Source organism: Metopolophium dirhodum, chromosome 1 (genome assembly GCF_019925205.1).
Source record: "Metopolophium dirhodum isolate CAU chromosome 1, ASM1992520v1, whole genome shotgun sequence".
Lineage (NCBI taxonomy): Eukaryota > Metazoa > Arthropoda > Insecta > Hemiptera > Aphididae > Metopolophium > Metopolophium dirhodum.
The window spans coordinates 32,844,656-32,861,477 of NC_083560.1; the positions used below are offsets into that span (position 1 = coordinate 32,844,656).

The 16,822-nt window shown below is 27.6% G+C and overlaps 3 protein-coding genes and 1 pseudogene across 4 annotated transcripts; 1 reads left to right on the top strand and 3 right to left on the bottom strand.

The window, feature by feature from the left end:
- Positions 1–3,200: 3,200 nt before the first annotated feature.
- Positions 3,201–5,227, bottom strand: LOC132936281 (chitobiosyldiphosphodolichol beta-mannosyltransferase-like; annotated as a pseudogene).
- Positions 5,228–7,644: 2,417 nt separating this feature from the next.
- LOC132936307 (uncharacterized) lies at positions 7,645–11,796 on the top strand. Of its 2 annotated transcripts, none has more exons than XM_061003005.1 (6): positions 7,645–7,830; positions 7,923–7,968; positions 8,159–8,342; positions 8,813–8,886; positions 9,930–10,010; positions 11,254–11,796. In XM_061003005.1, exons 3-6 carry the CDS (start codon positions 8,176–8,178, stop codon positions 11,520–11,522), a joined length of 591 nt encoding a protein of 196 aa, XP_060858988.1. In that variant the 5' UTR covers positions 7,645–7,830; positions 7,923–7,968; positions 8,159–8,175; the 3' UTR covers positions 11,523–11,796. The 2 variants fall into 2 exon arrangements, with proteins under 2 accessions (XP_060858988.1, XP_060858987.1); XM_061003004.1 differs by having other exon boundaries at positions 7,646–7,794; positions 7,862–7,968.
- A 2,118-nt stretch (positions 11,797–13,914) lies between these two features.
- LOC132936595 (uncharacterized) lies at positions 13,915–14,394 on the bottom strand. Its single transcript, XM_061003349.1, has one exon. It carries the CDS (start codon positions 14,392–14,394, stop codon positions 13,915–13,917), a length of 480 nt encoding a protein of 159 aa, XP_060859332.1.
- A 275-nt stretch (positions 14,395–14,669) lies between these two features.
- Positions 14,670–15,941, bottom strand: LOC132936602 (zinc finger MYM-type protein 5-like). The gene has a single exon (XM_061003360.1). The coding sequence runs from the start codon at positions 15,939–15,941 to the stop codon at positions 14,670–14,672; it is 1,272 nt and encodes a 423-aa protein (XP_060859343.1).
- Between the last annotated feature and the right edge of the window lie 881 nt (positions 15,942–16,822).

A 16,822-nucleotide genomic window follows, 5' to 3' on the forward strand; every position in this document is an offset into this window, starting at 1 on the left:
TCATACATAGCTTCAGCGGTTCCGATTAGGCATTATCCGACATTATTACTACATTTAATTTAATTTATGGTCAGTAGGGTTGCATATACAACTACTAAACATGAATCAATAGTGAGCTTCTAATAGACCCTGCTTAAATATAATTTAGTGGCAAAAAATATTTATGATATTTGCGTAAAATTGTATTCAATACGCAAAAAAAACATGAGGACATTAAAATGACTTGTAATCGTGTGCAAAGTAAATGAACATTAGTATGTGTAATCGGTCAATATTTCTTAGAAAGGTGCTGAAATAATTCAGTAGGCCCGCATTATACCACCCGGTAAATCGGTCGTTATTTATATTCGTCGCCAATTAACTTACGAACGCGCAGGAATTGACGGAGATTTTAAATTATGAAATTTTTCAATTTAAAATAAGTGGTTTTTAGACAAATAATCTAGACAAAACTGGTGGAATTTGTTTTGATGGATTTTAATTTTGAAAACGGATTATGATTGATTAACAAGTTTACTAGGTTTTGCCAGATGCGATTTTTAATATTCTAATTATTGATAGTGTCATGATGAATACTATAAATAATAAATACAAAAAATAATTTAATATTTTTTATTCTTAGACATCACAGCTGAAAAAAATAAATATTCAAAATCGCCTCTGGCATAACCTAGTAAACTTGTTAATCAATCATAATTCGTTTTCAAAAATAAAATCCGTCAAACCAAATTCCTCCAATTTTGTTTAGTTTATTTGTCTAAAAGTCACATTTTTTTTATCGACTGGAGACCCCTTAATGGTAAATATTGGAAGTGTAGGATAGGTAATTTTGTGGTTTCCATTTGAGTGATATCAAAGAATTGTCTAGCATTGGGTATTTCAAATAAAGGCAATAAGCAGAAATATTGCACTATAAAAGTAAGACAACTTTCATTTGTAGATGCAAATCATACGAGTACCTAGGTACCTATTATGTATGCCAATTTATTTGTTTTGTTTTAATGAAAATAAATAAAATAACAGTAAACAGAAAATATTCAAATATATAAAACTGTATATAACCTAGATAATATACCTACTTATTATTAAATTTTCATTAGCTACATCCAGGTATAAATTTAATTAAGTATAAAGTAATTTTAATTTAATAAAAATTATTAGTTCAGAGAATTTTAAATATTTTTAGTTTGGTGTAGGTACCACATCATGTGTATTATAGATCAGTCATACAACATTTAAATAAAATAATAACAAATAATTTAGGTACATTTATCAGTATATTTAAGCATTTAGCACCTATTTACTCAAGGCTTAAAATTATATTAAGTTATATATGTTTACAACATTAGTAAAAAATATTAATTTATTATTTTTCCGTGCTACCTCAACATGGGGGAGGACCTAAAATAAGTAATTATTGTTACAATATAACAAAATAGTAAAATATTGCACAGAAAAATAAATAGTAGTTGTATGCTTGTATGTTATGTCAGTAAGTGAAATTACTAATTAAACAATATAATATTGGTATAATATGAGTAATATAAGGTTAATACGAATTAAGAATATTAATTAAAATAACTAAAAATGTATTTTATTTTTATAATTTCATTATATTACTATCTTCTTTGTAATAAGTAATTGATATATTATTTAACTACTAATTCAAAAGGGGTTTTTTTTTTAATATACAGGGTGTTTATAATAATATATATTATACTAACATTTTTTTACAAAATTTATTGCAACCGTTAGTAAATAGTGTTCCGCGAATAATATCCATTATTACAAAATTAGATTTTAAAAACGTTTGTAGAGTTGTCTCAAATTAATTTTTGATTGAAGTAATTATTGTCACATATATTTTTGTAGAATAAAAGAAATTGTTTCTTCCTTTTTAGCTTTATCAATAAAAATTTATTGAATAAGATTTTTAATTCAGAAACAGATATAAAGAAATATATATTTGTGATTTTTTTTTTTTTTGAAACATATTGTTTGAAATAATAACAATCAAAGCCCTATTCTTTATATTAATTTCCATATAAGATTACACATTTTTTTAGAAAATCATAATAACTTTACAACCTGGTGTAAAAATGTTAGCAACCAACAATTTTAATCAAAATATTAAAAATATTGTATCCAAAATGATTTTATGTATTCAATCATTTATGTTAACAAATGACAGAGAATGTCAATGCACTATTTAATTCCACTCTAGAAAACTAACAAAATAATTTTAGGGTCTAAATGAGCGATGAATGAATTGATTTTACGAAGATAATAACTCAAATAATTATTAAATATATAACCAATATGTCATACCCAAAATAATATTATCCACTATCATTTTTAAATGGGTGATTTCATTCTAAGCTTGTGAAAAAACAAACATTGCAATGACATCCTCTTAAATGTATATCTTTACTGTTTACTAAATTACTAAGTTTGGATTTTAATTAGGTATTATTTATTTTTATTGATAGACATTAGGTATATTAACTAATATAAGATATCATTAAAAGTTAAATAATATGTAAAAGCCAAAAATATCATACAAGTATATTGTATAATTACACATATATTTAAAAATTGTATATTAAACTTATAGATGTGTGTATCATGAAACAAGTTTGATTTGAATATATATAGTATTTGTATATTTATTTATTCATTTTTATATAGCGGGCATAAGGGCCAAAGGTGCAATTATATTTTACATATAATTAAATAATACAATATATGACAACAGAAAGTAACTAAAATTAACAGTTTATATAACTTAAGGAATACAACATTTTGAAGACATAATGTAATTAATAATTAACAAAACACACAATAAATATTTACTATCAGCCAGTTATTATTATATAACTTATTTTACAACATTTTGATATACCATATTAGATATTCAATTATTTTTGGTATTCAAATTCTAGCTGATATTATGAAGTAAACATTAATAATTAAATCTTATTTATATATGTATAGAATTACATTAGATTGTGCAAAAACAATTAAATAATATCATGAATTGGATATTTTTATTTAATTTTTTACTTATTTGGAATTAAAAAAATATTTAGAGCATAAAATAATATATTTAATTATTTGTGATATTTTATATTTTTATTTTTATTCTAAAAACGCAGACAAATTTTGGAAATTATAATTACAGAAATGCTGCCTTTGAAGGAATAACATTTTTGTAACAAATTCATTGTATGAAATATGAATGCATAATTTAAATTAATTAAATATTAATTATATCTACAATATTATAATATAGAAAGGAATCAAAATGTATTCAAAATTTTAAATATAAATAGCCAAAATAAATGGAAACTAATTAGTGTCGTTCGAAAAAATTGGATATGCATTATTTATCCAGTTTGTACGCCAATCTACTGCCCGGAAATTATCAATTTCTTAGCAAAATCTATTTTGTTTCTCGCAGATCTCTGAAGGGAAGGCTTTAAACCATGTCATAATGTGCAATGAAAGCTGATTTTCATTTGAGAATACAAGACCATTTTCATTGTGTTGAACCAATTAATTTAAGCTGGAAGAAATAAATGTTTCTTTAAATCTTAAAAAAATTTATCAAATTAATTATAGCAAAACTTGAATTCTGTATCTATTAAATAATTATTACCATTTGAAATCATATGCACTGACAGGTAAGCCAACACCGTACGTATCAATCACTTTCATGGGCAAGTCTAAACCGCTCAAGGAGGCATGTAAGCACACATCGAGATCAGCACACGCTGAAATTATTCAATAAATATATTATAAAAAAAATTATTTATTTTATTTAAATAATCCTGTAATTTTAGGTAAAATAAGTGGATAGACATTATTTTCAAGTCAAGGGGTAATAATTGAAACTTTTTTCCACTTCAATTTAAAAATCTTATGTTGATAGTGATACTTTAATGGGCCTTTCCCGGTGATAACACAAATGAGTTTTGTGTAGATAACATCACTTTCATCGTATTCTGAAACAATAAATGTACATTATATTGTGGTAACCAAGTTATCTCTTAAAATAAATAGAGATTTAAACATACACATAACAAAATATTCTTCAACAATTACCCAGAATTACTTCCATAGTACAAGATAAAGTTAAGAATAACAAATAGATTTAAACATAGTGATCCATTCAATTGATTATAACAAATCAGTTATTTATGTAGGTAATTGTGTGTATACTTTGTAGAGCTCTCAATTGAAAATGAAAAATCTTCATCTGGGGTCTAGCTAGTACTGGACACAAGTAGACTAGGCCGGTCAGGTTTTAATTGCACTTTTTCAGATTCTGATAGCTTAGTAAAATCATTTAAATTCATTTTTTCTAGTTAATTATGTTTTTCAGATAATGTGATTGTTTTAACCTGGCAATCATACATGGGTTGTAGCTCTAAAATTGGTACATAACATAGATATTTTGTTGACAATTTAAAAAAAAAAAATGTTAAGACAAATAAAAAACTTACTCATTATGGCCCAAAACAATGTCAGTGTTTGCTATACAACTTTGAAGAGGAATGCTATCGTCCTTGGAATATCTGTGGAATAAAAACAGAACATTAGTTGCGTCGCCAATCAAATGTGACTTACACCGAAATAAGTTACTCGTCAATGAACACGCAAGGGGTGAGGTGGTAAATGACGATAGACGTGATCAAGTTTAATCAATTTATTCGCAAAAGAAGTTAATAACTAATCGACTACCTATCGAAAATTGGAATATTTATCCCGGTATATGGCGAGCACCAAACGACATCGATTAAATTTTAGACGTGGATACTCACATTTGTCGAACGGAAACGGTTTCGGGACACCAATAATCGTGGCGTTTTCTTTCAGGTCGTCCAGCACGGGGCTGTCCGTGTACCCGACGATGTCGGCGTCGAAACATTGGCGGATCAAAGACTGCGCATGATACTGCATTCTTGGACTCCGTCCTATGTCGCTCAAGACCACTACGCAGACGCTCTTCTTTCCCATTTTCACTGTATACGGTGGAATCGTAAGCGGTTGCGACAATTGCATGTCCGGCGATCGAAGCCGTATGATTTGTACGTCGTTTTTTACTTAGTAGCCAGGACTTTGGTGTCTTGCGGATTGCAGCGATCAAATTGAATGGTACATAGAGTAATCATTAGGTAAATTAAGTTAAAGTACCTATATTAAAATATATTTCAAAGCATTAGGAGCAATGGACAATGGTTCGAACTTCAGTTATCACTCATCGTTACGAGTCCACGAATCACGATAACGATCACGATAACGATTATACGTGGTGTCTCGGACGTTGTATAATACGTTTCGAATAATCGCATTCGATTTTCGTTCTTCTATGGTTGTAGCCAAGGGCGCCTATGACCTATTGTTAATTGAGTAATGTTTTTGTGCAGACAGCAGACAACATATTATTAATTAATTATTTAAAAACATTACTATCTAAAACATAGACATATAAATATAATTATAATATAAATATCCTACGCATTTATACATCTATGGTCTGCACTTTGCAGTTAGGCGTAACAGTATAGCTCTGCATTAATCATGCATATTTGACCTTTTTATTATTATTATTATTATTATTTAACTATGTTAATGTTCTATAACTATGTTTTCATCGTTAATGACCCCAGATTGTAATTTTTACCAGTATGTTTATCAATTAGACACTATATTTACAAATCAATTTCCTACTTTAGCACCATTGTACACAATTCCCTTGTGAATATTTGTTAAACTTATTTATAAGATTTAGAATTTATACTACGTTAACCAGAACCAACCAAATATTTCAAATACCTCGCAGAAAAAAATAGAAAATTGCAAATTTTATGTAATTTATAAATATTGTTATGTATATATTTTTTATTTGTTAATGTAGTTAGTAATTTTGCATAAGAACATGGTCTGTAAATAAAATAATGTAAAAAGTACTGTTATTAACTGGTTAAAATTTGTTGTTATATTATTTCGTTATCTAGTTTGCAAAACTGGACAGTAACTAGTATAAAAAGTTAAAAGTTAAGTTAATAGTTACTTTTTTTGATAACTTTTAACTTAACTAAAAAAAAATAAAATGTAGAAAATAACTTAGTTATTACCTAACTAAGTTATTTCTTTTTATACATAATCGTAACTCAACTTAGTTATTTTGTTAAAATTAAAGTTATTTGTAAAAAGTTATTTACAAACATTTTCTTATTATGATTTATGAACTGTATATTATTTCCATTGATATTTCTGAGAACCGCCAGGATTAATTAAGTAATTTTGTCATTTTGAACTCTTCTATTAGTTTTAATAGTTTGATTGCTACTTTTAATAACCTGATGAGATTAGGACTGTAAACATATTTTTGAAGTAACATTTTAATATTTTATATTTTAATGTGAACTGCAAATATTTTCTTTTTTATATCAATGTTTTAAACATTTTCCTTCAAATTCAAAAAAGAAACATTTAGATTAGACAAAATTTAAAACTGAAAATAATTATTAATTTCACAAGTTTGCTTTATAGCAGAACTAGCAGCAGTAGATTAATTTATATTTTTTGAGTAGAATATGATTAAATAGGTACTGTATTATACTATATTCTATTCTATATTTCTATTGTATTTTAATGGAAACAAATGGAAAAAAATCATATTTCAAAATTCAACTACTATTTAATTGTTTTTAATAAATAAATACTAATATTTAAATTATACTGAATTATACTAAATTATAATTTTGATCTGTATGTAAGGTACAGCTATAACAATAATCTAAAACAGTTGTATAATTATTTATAAAATAATATAGTCTGTGCATTTGTTATTAATTTGTTTTACTTAATACCAAAACTAGTTATTTTCCTACGATGAGATAAAAAAAATGTTTTTGAGTAAGTTAAAGGTATTTTAAAAAAAAGTAACTTAACTTTTAACTTAACTTAGTTATTATTTTCATGAAAATTTGTAACTTAACTTAGTTACTCAAATTCAGTAACTTTTTAAAACTAACTTTAACTTAGCTTAGTTATTTTTATTTTATGATAACTTAACTTTAACTAGTTAAAAAAATTGGTTGACTTGCCCAGCTTTGCTACTTTGTATATTTTGTATTTAAGTAAATTGTAATTCTCTACCTTCAACCATAGAACATTATGGAACATTAATATTCTAAGCTTTAACACAAGCTTGTTTTATACCTTTATAGAAGGTAGATAATTAATTGTATATATTAAATAATAAGTACTTATAGGTACACTAATAAATTAATATCTGAAAAAAACTACTTATAATATTATTAAATAAATATCTTAAAAAATATACCATCCGTGATCCGTCCATCCATTATATATTCATATCGTACAAAATTAAAAAATAAAAAACAAAAAAAATTGACGTAATAATATTATAATTTATATTTTATAATACTTTTGTCGCACAATTATCAACAAGGATGACTTGTCGCACAATTATCAACAATAATGATGTTGTAAGCTTGGCGGTAAGATAAGAAGTTACGAACAATTTCAATGTACATGAACAATTCTAGACTCATTAACATTGGCCGCCCGAGAGTGTCGCTTCCATAATATTCTATGCTGAAGGTTCACGGTTCTGTGTTTAGACGCCATGTTCATGATAACTACTATCTAGTATATTATATATTATCATGATGACTGCGTTGTTCATTATATTCTATAGTTCTACTCAGTTTTAAAATTGTTTTCTCCGTGTGCTACTAGGGTCAGTGATCAACAATATTTGTAAGCTGCTCACCCAATATTCATGGTTTTACATTGGTATTTGTACATTTTGTTGAATAATTTATAGTCTTGGTTTCTATTGGTGATTACAATATTATACGTTACAATAATGGATCGAACTGTTCCAGACAATACAGCTCAAGAAAAAAGGCAACATCTAGAATTATTAAAAGGGTATATTGTTAATAACACGGTTTACTTTGTTTTATTTTTGTGTTTGTAATCATTATTCATAATTTTTAGGTCTGATTTAATATTACAATATTCTTCCAGGCATACCCTTTGATTTATAATGCCTCCGTTCTTTACACTTACCTAACTTTTATTTAAATTTATTTAATATAATTTTTTTATAAATTAACAGAATATGGTACTGACATTATGGATAGAGCTAAATTAGCGGAAATATATTTAAAGTCTAGAAGAATCGCAGATCATGATTCAGAACTTAAGATTGACTTGGATCCAATAGACTATAATTTACTAATGGATAATGATGATGAAAAACTTTTGGAAGAAGATGTCTTAGCTTCACAAGATTCTGAAAGGTATAATTTAACATTTACATTTTATTTATAATTTATATTACCTTACCAAAAACAAAATCAGTAATTTGTTTTGTATGTAACAGTAGTGTATATGATACTACCTATACTCTGTTCTCCGAGAAAACACACTGATTCTACGCTGCTCGCTCGGCAAGGTTCTATTTCTCCCTCCAAGATGCCTGGTCGTCGCGACGACAATAGGCGTCCGATTCCGTTGCTAGCGACTTCTGTCGGCAGTCGTTTCCTGCCACCGGCAGCTATGGGTGGGTGATGTGAGAGGATGCGCAGAACAAACCGATATTCATCGGGCCGCGGCGTTTTCTCTCGGCGAACAGAGTATAGGTATAATGTCAATTTATAATAATGTCAAAATTATTAGTTAAAAAATTTGATATTAATTAAGGATTGAAGTTTTTGAGTAACATTTAATGTATTTGAATATGAATTATATTTATCCTTCACAAATTTAGAGAAAAGCTGTTACGACAATATTATAAAGAAGAAGCAGCTAAAGCTATGGAAGCAATTAAAATTGAAATGCAAGGTAATTATTAAATGATTTAAGAGGATGCTACACCCTTATATGCTTATATGTTGTCTCCGTCTTACAAATGTACAACATAGCAAAAACTGTGTTGCTCGGGATTGAAACACTCAGGCTGTAGTGATAGTTAAGATTTCAAGTTAATGTATAATATAGTTAAGAACATATTCTGTGAAATAACGTTTTAATTTTATTGATATCACTTATACAAAAAAAGTTCTTATCGTTTCAAAATCCATTATTTTTGTGTTTTTCAAACTTGAATAACTTTTTTTCTTAGTTCCGATATCAAAAAAATAAAAACAATATTTCATAGCCTAAGTTCTTCTGTGTATGTGGTAAAAATTTCATTCCTAAATTATGACTTAAGCTTTCTCGGTTCTTTCCATCGCAAAGCAGTTTTTGCTATGTATTACATGCAGGTTTAGAGTCCTGTTAAAATGAAATGCTTTGGTAAAAATAATTGTATAGTTTACTGAGCATTAATTTATACTTCATTTTGCCCAATTTTAATAAGCAAAAATAAATAGAATAATTTACCATAAAACAAAAAAATATAATTTTGGATGAATACTATAACTTACCTTTGTGTATATATAAATTAAAACTTACATAGAGGATAAACAAGAATTTCTTATTGATAACAGAACATTAAATTTTTAGTTTGTCAATTGGCCGTGCTCAGTGCTCTCTCTCTCTCTCTCTCTCTCTCTATCTATCTTAACTGAATATTTAATATTTCTTTGGATTTAATTGTACATTTAAAATATATTTGTTCAACAATAAGCTAACTGTTTCAAATAGAAAGGGAGTGTAAAATCATTACAATTTTACACTTAAAAAAGTACTAAAATGTGTGCATGTACTTATAAATGGTTAATATACTTATGATTAAAAATTTATATAAAAATAAGGAATGAAGATTAGTCTGCTTGAATCTGGGTTTTTTCTTAATTGACCCGAGTCCTAATTGTCAGTAATCACATTCTTTTTTAAAATTAATTATTATATTTTTTTTACATCTATTTTTAATATTTTTCCAGCTGCAAAAGAAAGCGAAGAGAAAATGGCATCTAAAAATAAAGCAGGCAGTGATGACAATGATAATAATGAGTCTAAAAAAGGTAATGAAATCTTAAATCTATTTAAACTTTTATATATTTTGAAGACTGGTTATGCATGCATCACATTCTAACATAACTATGTATGATTTTTTATACACTTGCTAAGAGAAGTGGTTTAAATTTTAAAAGTAACACACAGCAGTACAGCACCACTAAACTCATAAATACGTTTAAAATTAAACAATACTCGCACATTAAAAATGTAATTTGTCAGTAGTTTTGATAACATTTTAAAACAACAAGGGTTAGTGGACATCTATTTAAAAAAAAAATCTATCAATTTATTTTGATAGAATCAACTTTACTCAGATTTGTTTTTAAAACTATATAATTTCAATTATTTATATGAAAATTTAAGTCACTTACTAGTGACTGATTAAGGGTTAGTAACTGATTTATATTACTTAGAGTTGCCACAATTTATTTTACTTAAACCGTGACAAACATTTTGTATATTATAATATTTATGACAAATGTATACCACTCCTCCTCGATCAACCATTTTTAACACATTATTTTTTCATTACTAGAATACTACTCACAATGGTCATTGGTCAGCACTCTACAACATAAGTTTGTACTGCAAAAACTAGTTAACGTTACAAATCGAAATGAATAACCAACAAAATTGTTAATTAACGATAATTGATTACAAAAATTGTAGTGAGGGAGTAGGAAAACAAAGAAAATATTCAATAATAATTGTTACCACTTAGCCAGAAAATCAATTTTAAAATAGATTTTGTCAGTCAATAAAATATTCATTATTATTTATCAAAAAAATATAATATTTCTACTAGAAATGTTCAGTAAAAGACAAAATGACAAAATGGTAATATAAATTACTGAAGTTTGATACCTGGTCTATGGGCTGTCCCGAAACATTATGTTATCTGAACAACTGGATGCTATATTCAAAACCGAGACGTATGGCAACTCTAATCTCACTATAAATTTCTAGATTTCAAATAGGTCACCAACTAGTAGTTAAAAATATAGTACTTACAAATATATCCTGATTTAACCTCCCCTGACTCCTGACAATATTTTCTCTCTTTAAATTATTCGATAAATAGGAGATAAATAATATACAAATAGTTTATATTATCAATCATCTATTTAACTACTATTATTATTATTTATTATAATTAAATAATAACATTTTAATAAAACATTAAATTGTTTTATTATTCATGAATTTTTAATAAATGATTACATAATTCATTTTTTTCTTATATTACAGGTGATTTTAAAAAGAACAATTTAGACAGCAATGTTTCTGATGATGATAAAGAACGTGTAGCTACAGCTAACAATAAACGTGGTAACAGTGATACAGTTGATAGTGACAAAGAAGATTATATCAAGGGCAAAGAATCATCTCAATTTGAATTTGATTTCAATTATGAAAGTGCTCTTTCTGAAGCCACTAAAAGACGTAGAGCGAGAGCTTTAGAAAATAATGATGAAGAAGAATATTTCTCACTAAAATGTTTAAAAATAATTTTATAAAAAATTTATATTAATTTCATATTTGATATTATAAGATTATTGAATATTTATGTTATCTATTTAACTATACATCCCACAAAACATACCAATAATCATTGTTCGGAACGTTCACTATAATATTGAATTTGTTCACATTCTGTGCTTAAAAAAGGAACTCATTCAAGTTGACATTCATTAATTTTCAATTTTATTTTTAAATACTAATACAACATTGTGGTAATCATAATATTATTGTTGTTTTATGTCGAGCCGGGAACACTAGAATTGCACTATTTTATTTTTATTATTCCTAATCAAATAAATATAATAGTAATATAATATTAGAAAAATTGTATTATATAACATAATTATTCAATATTTATTAGTCTATATATATATATATAAATTAATGTATGGCTTTGTGTGTGTCCATATATCCATGGCAACCATTTATTATTTTGAGATTTCTGATGGCATTTTTCGTATATAAATGGTGGCATATGTGAAACACATTATTCATATAGAGTTGGCATTTTTTATGGGCAACGAAGTGCACGGATTCAGTTATTATTATATTTATAGATAGATTATACCTCTGGGTAGAAAATAGGCTTATTTAAAAAAGGAGAGGACCAACCCATCCAACCCCGGGAGGTGCTAAAACCGTGATTTTGTTTTTAAATATTTGTCATGGGTTTTGAAGCTATTATAATAATTATTATTGATTGTTGGGCAACAAAGTGCACGGGGTCAGTAAATACATTTGAATGTCTTAGAAATCGTTCAAATTCATTAAATATAATATAAACGTCGTTCACATTCTAGTTTCAAAAAATACAGGGGATGCTCACGTATCGTTAACCAAAATATATGAACATGAACTCGTGACTGTGCGTTCATCAGTGAAGTCTAAAACAGTCACAAAAAATCCTAGAAATTATATTTTTCAGATAATAACAATTTAAGTAACACTTTTTATCTGGGAATATAATTTAAGGATACGTTTTTCACAGGTAATAGTAACCAATGGAACTATTAAAATCAGGAAAATAAAAATAGGGAAAATATTTTTCACAACAAACAATTTAAAAGAACATAAATTTATAGGGCTATCAGAATCAGGGAAGTATAAAACAGCAACAAACAAACTTAGGAATGATATTTTTCCGATATTAACAATTTCAGTAACACTTATTATCTGGAAATCTAATTTAAGGATACGTTTTTCACAGGAAATATAAAACTGCGACTGTTAAAATCAGGAAAATATTTTTTCAGAACCAACTATTTAATGGTACAATTACCTAACCTAATCTAACCTGCATAATACATTTGCATACATATTAATTAATATACAATAATATTATATTGTGTAAAATTACATATAATGTTCAACACTTGAACAACTTTTTTGAAAATAAAAATTAATAATAGTGGAAGTACCCACTTACTAACAGTTGCAACTTGCAATACCCACACAGAAAACTATGTTTTAATATTCTGTTATCAAGAACAAATAACCCAAATAACATTATTTCATAAAAAAAATTAAAAGTTACGTAATATAATACAAATCTAAAAGTTCTATGTAGTAGGTATATAATTACCGTTAGAATTAGACAGCTCTAAAGGCTTAAGAATTGAGCTAGCCGAATATGGATTTCTTTAAATATGTTTATATAATATGTATGGTAGTATCATAAGATAATATAGGTACATAGTTATTATAACATTATTATTATATAGTTATTTACTATGCTATATATGGTTATTTATTCTAAGGTAGATTGCAATGACCTTTTTTTTTAAACTTCAACATTAATCAGTCCGCCACGAAATAAAAACAATTAAAGTGGAGGGGTGAGTGTCGCTTCTATAATATTCTATGCCTTCAGTCTGCACCACGGAACATGATATAAAAACAAGGTATGATCGTAACTTTTTGACGGTCAGATCATTTGGTAAGCACGTGACGTACAGTAGTATATAGTATTAATAATTTAATGACAATATGATAATACGGGTAAGCAAGTGACGTATTGCGCGGAATTGGATCAAATCTGGACTTTTGCGATCATGTTGTTTACATCATGCTACGGACTAAGATATATTAGCAACAGTAACAGGAATTGTTAATAAAATTCTTAAGGATATCCAGGTGTTTGGGAATAGATCAGATGTATTAGATTGTAACATATATTCCAATACTGCTTTTGGAGAAGATACATCTTTTGGTAATAGAGTTTTAATATGTTCTAATTCAACACATGAATCTACTCCATTGATATCATTTTGGTCTTCATTTTTAAGTGTATTATGTAAATCCATACAATGTTTTACCAAAGTATCATGTTCAGGCAAATCAGAAATATTATATAAGAATCCCCATGTATTTTTATGAGATTCCAACTGTTCAAAACGTGACTGTATTGATGTTATACTTGTATCTATAAGACGATAGAAAAAAATCTCTTTTAAATTCCTCTTCTGGAGTAGGTTCATAATTGTCTAAGCTTTCATATTGAAATTGTCTTTTAGTTAGTCTATGTCTTTTGGGTTTGAAACTTGTTTCCACATTTAAAGTTTCAGCAATTTTTTTAGCAGATGAAACAGCGCAAATATATCCTGTATTTCGATAAGAAATAATATAATTTAAACAACCTTTAACAATTGAAGTGGCTGTGATTATGTCCATAATGATTCCTTGCATTGATTTACTAGCTACATTGATTTGAAACAGTAAATCGTACCAAACAACAAGTGAGATAAGAAATTCAAATTCACATAGGTTATCGGCTAAACATTGAGCTTCATGACGAAGACCTGCGTCAGCATTTGGTGAATCAGAAATTTCTATTAACGCATTAACTATTTTATTTGTTTCATAACGCATTGCTTTAACGGCACTTACGCGGCTTTCCCAACGAGTTGTACATACTTGCTTAACAGTAAATCCTGATATATGCCTTTTAAGAATCTCCCAACGGTTCACAGAAGCCGAAAATAATACATATACCCGTTGAATTAATCAAAATAAAGAAATTGATCCTTTAGAAGACGATGCAGCATCGGCAACAACTAAATTCAAAGAGTGACAACTGCATGGAATATAAAATGCTCTTGGGTTTATATTTAATAATCTTGCCTGAACTCCTTGATTTTTTCCTTTCATGTTGGCCCCATTATCATATCCTTGTCCTCTGCAGTTGGTAAATTCAATATTGTTATCCTTGAGTGTTTGCAACATAATAGCTGTGAAAGACCTAATCCGGTAGAATCAGTAGCAGTTTTAAAACCAATGAAATGTTCTTTTATAATTATGCTATTTCCAACTTTCTCGACAAAACGAACAGTGAATGACATTTGTTCTGATTTACTTATATCTGGTGTACAATCTGTAATAATTGAATAATATTTTGCATCATGAAGATTAGCTATAATAGTATCACGAACATTATTAGCCATTAAGTTTATCAATTGATCTTGAATTTCATGACTGCAGTAATGTTTTCTATTCGATTTTTTAGATATGTGACGTAAATGTTCTGCCATTACATCATCGTACTTACCAAGAAGTTGAACTAAGCCTAAAAAATTTCCATTATTTGGTTGAAATAATTTATCAGATGTACCTCTAAACGCCATATTGTGTTGAGCGAGGTACAAAATTATACTTATTAACCGATCAAAAACTTTTGTCCAGCGAAGACTTTCCTGTTCATATTTATGTTGATTTTGAGCATCTATACAAGCATTTTTTTTTAGACGGGTTTCAGATTCAATCCATATTCTAGTAGCAATAAAATGATGTGTAGATTTTTCATGATCACTTAATATAGACCCTATATGCTTCCAATCATTACAACCCCTGTGTCCTAACGATGTTCCACTATCTGGCTTGAATAGTTTGCAGCAAAAACAATATACTTTATCAGAAGTTTTTGAATAAATTAACCATCGTCTTTTAATTTTTTCACCATTTTCACAACTACGATGTACATGAAAATTAGAAAAATGCCTTTTATGCTCATCTAGCGGATAAGATATATTTTCAAATATTTTTTTTGGACCAATCATTACTATTCTATCTATAATATTACGTTTCATATTTATTGCTAATAGCCACTCGGCTGGATTTTCCAAATAACTGACATCACAAACAGTACTTTCATTTAGAACATCTAAGTCGTCGTCAAATCTGAGTTCATCATATTGTGTTTGAATTTCATTTTTTTCTATGTCTAAACTAGGTTTTTGTTTATAGGTACCACTATCCATTAATTCGTAATCAAAAGTTTCATTCGATTTTTCAAAAGATTCTATTGGTTTGTTATCAATAGGTTTAAAGAACTTTTCCATACTATTTTGTTCCTTTTTTTTAGCAGCGATTTCCTCTGCCTTTCGTTTTCTATTCTGTGCTCCCGAAAGCTTTTTTCCCATTTGAATTAAATATTCTGTAATATTATATGAAAACTGAAAAGTTAACAATAAAAATGTATAATTTAACTCAATTCGAATTAATTAACTCCCGGAGTTAAATGCATGTAAACGATTGTTAATTCAGTTTAATACCAATTAGGTTTACCTAAAACGGTTTAGTTGATTCACATTTGAAATGCGCATTGGAAATAACTACGGGAGTACAAAATGCATGTAAACGTAGTGCGAGCGTTTTAACTTTTAAAACAGTTTACATTTTTAAAACCATTTTAACGCCATCATATAAACATTATAAACGTAGTAAATATTGTATTACCAGCGAATAGCGATAGTATAAATTATAATACAATGTTTACGTTTTGCTATATTTAACGGCAATAATATGTCGGTATACCGATGAAACTAATAAATAAACTTGAATGTACCTTTTAAATCCAAATCGTAGTTGAGGTAGAGACAAATAGTAATCGTAGTCAAGGTAGAGAAACACAGTGAAACAGTAAACGTGTAAAACAAAATTGTACAGGACTTAGTAATAACAAAAGGCAGTATGATACTAGTACAACACGTACACTGTACACAACTAAATAACCAAATATGATATTATCTGTTATAATATGTTACAGAAATAATCTATAATGTTAATCGCAACGTCCAATGCATTTTGTCGCGTCAGTTGCTATCTGATGCTATTAATATCTAAATTCCAAATAAATAGCGATTACGGTCGGTCTGCCGATTCGGTCAGTCTGGCCCTGATAACGCGGTTTAATGTAAATTATGGAGTTCCCGATCGGTTGCGTTTTATCGGCAGCCGAAAAAACGCATAGTGTGATCCGGCACTAACAATCATTTATCATTTATGGACTAAATTATTATAC

Excerpts from the sequence above, each read along its gene's own strand:
- LOC132936307 (XM_061003005.1), top strand. The coding sequence starts at position 8,176 with ATGGATAGAGCTAAATTAGCGGAAATATATTTAAAGTCTAGAAGAATC. Across the intron at positions 8,343-8,812 it reads GCTTCACAAGATTCTGAAAG|AGAAAAGCTGTTACGACAAT; the intron begins GTATAATTTAAC and ends TCACAAATTTAG. Across the intron at positions 8,887-9,929 it reads AATTAAAATTGAAATGCAAG|CTGCAAAAGAAAGCGAAGAG; the intron begins GTAATTATTAAA and ends ATATTTTTCCAG.
- LOC132936595 (XM_061003349.1), bottom strand. The coding sequence starts at position 14,394 with ATGCGTTATGAAACAAATAAAATAGTTAATGCGTTAATAGAAATTTCT.
- LOC132936602 (XM_061003360.1), bottom strand. The coding sequence starts at position 15,941 with ATGGGAAAAAAGCTTTCGGGAGCACAGAATAGAAAACGAAAGGCAGAG.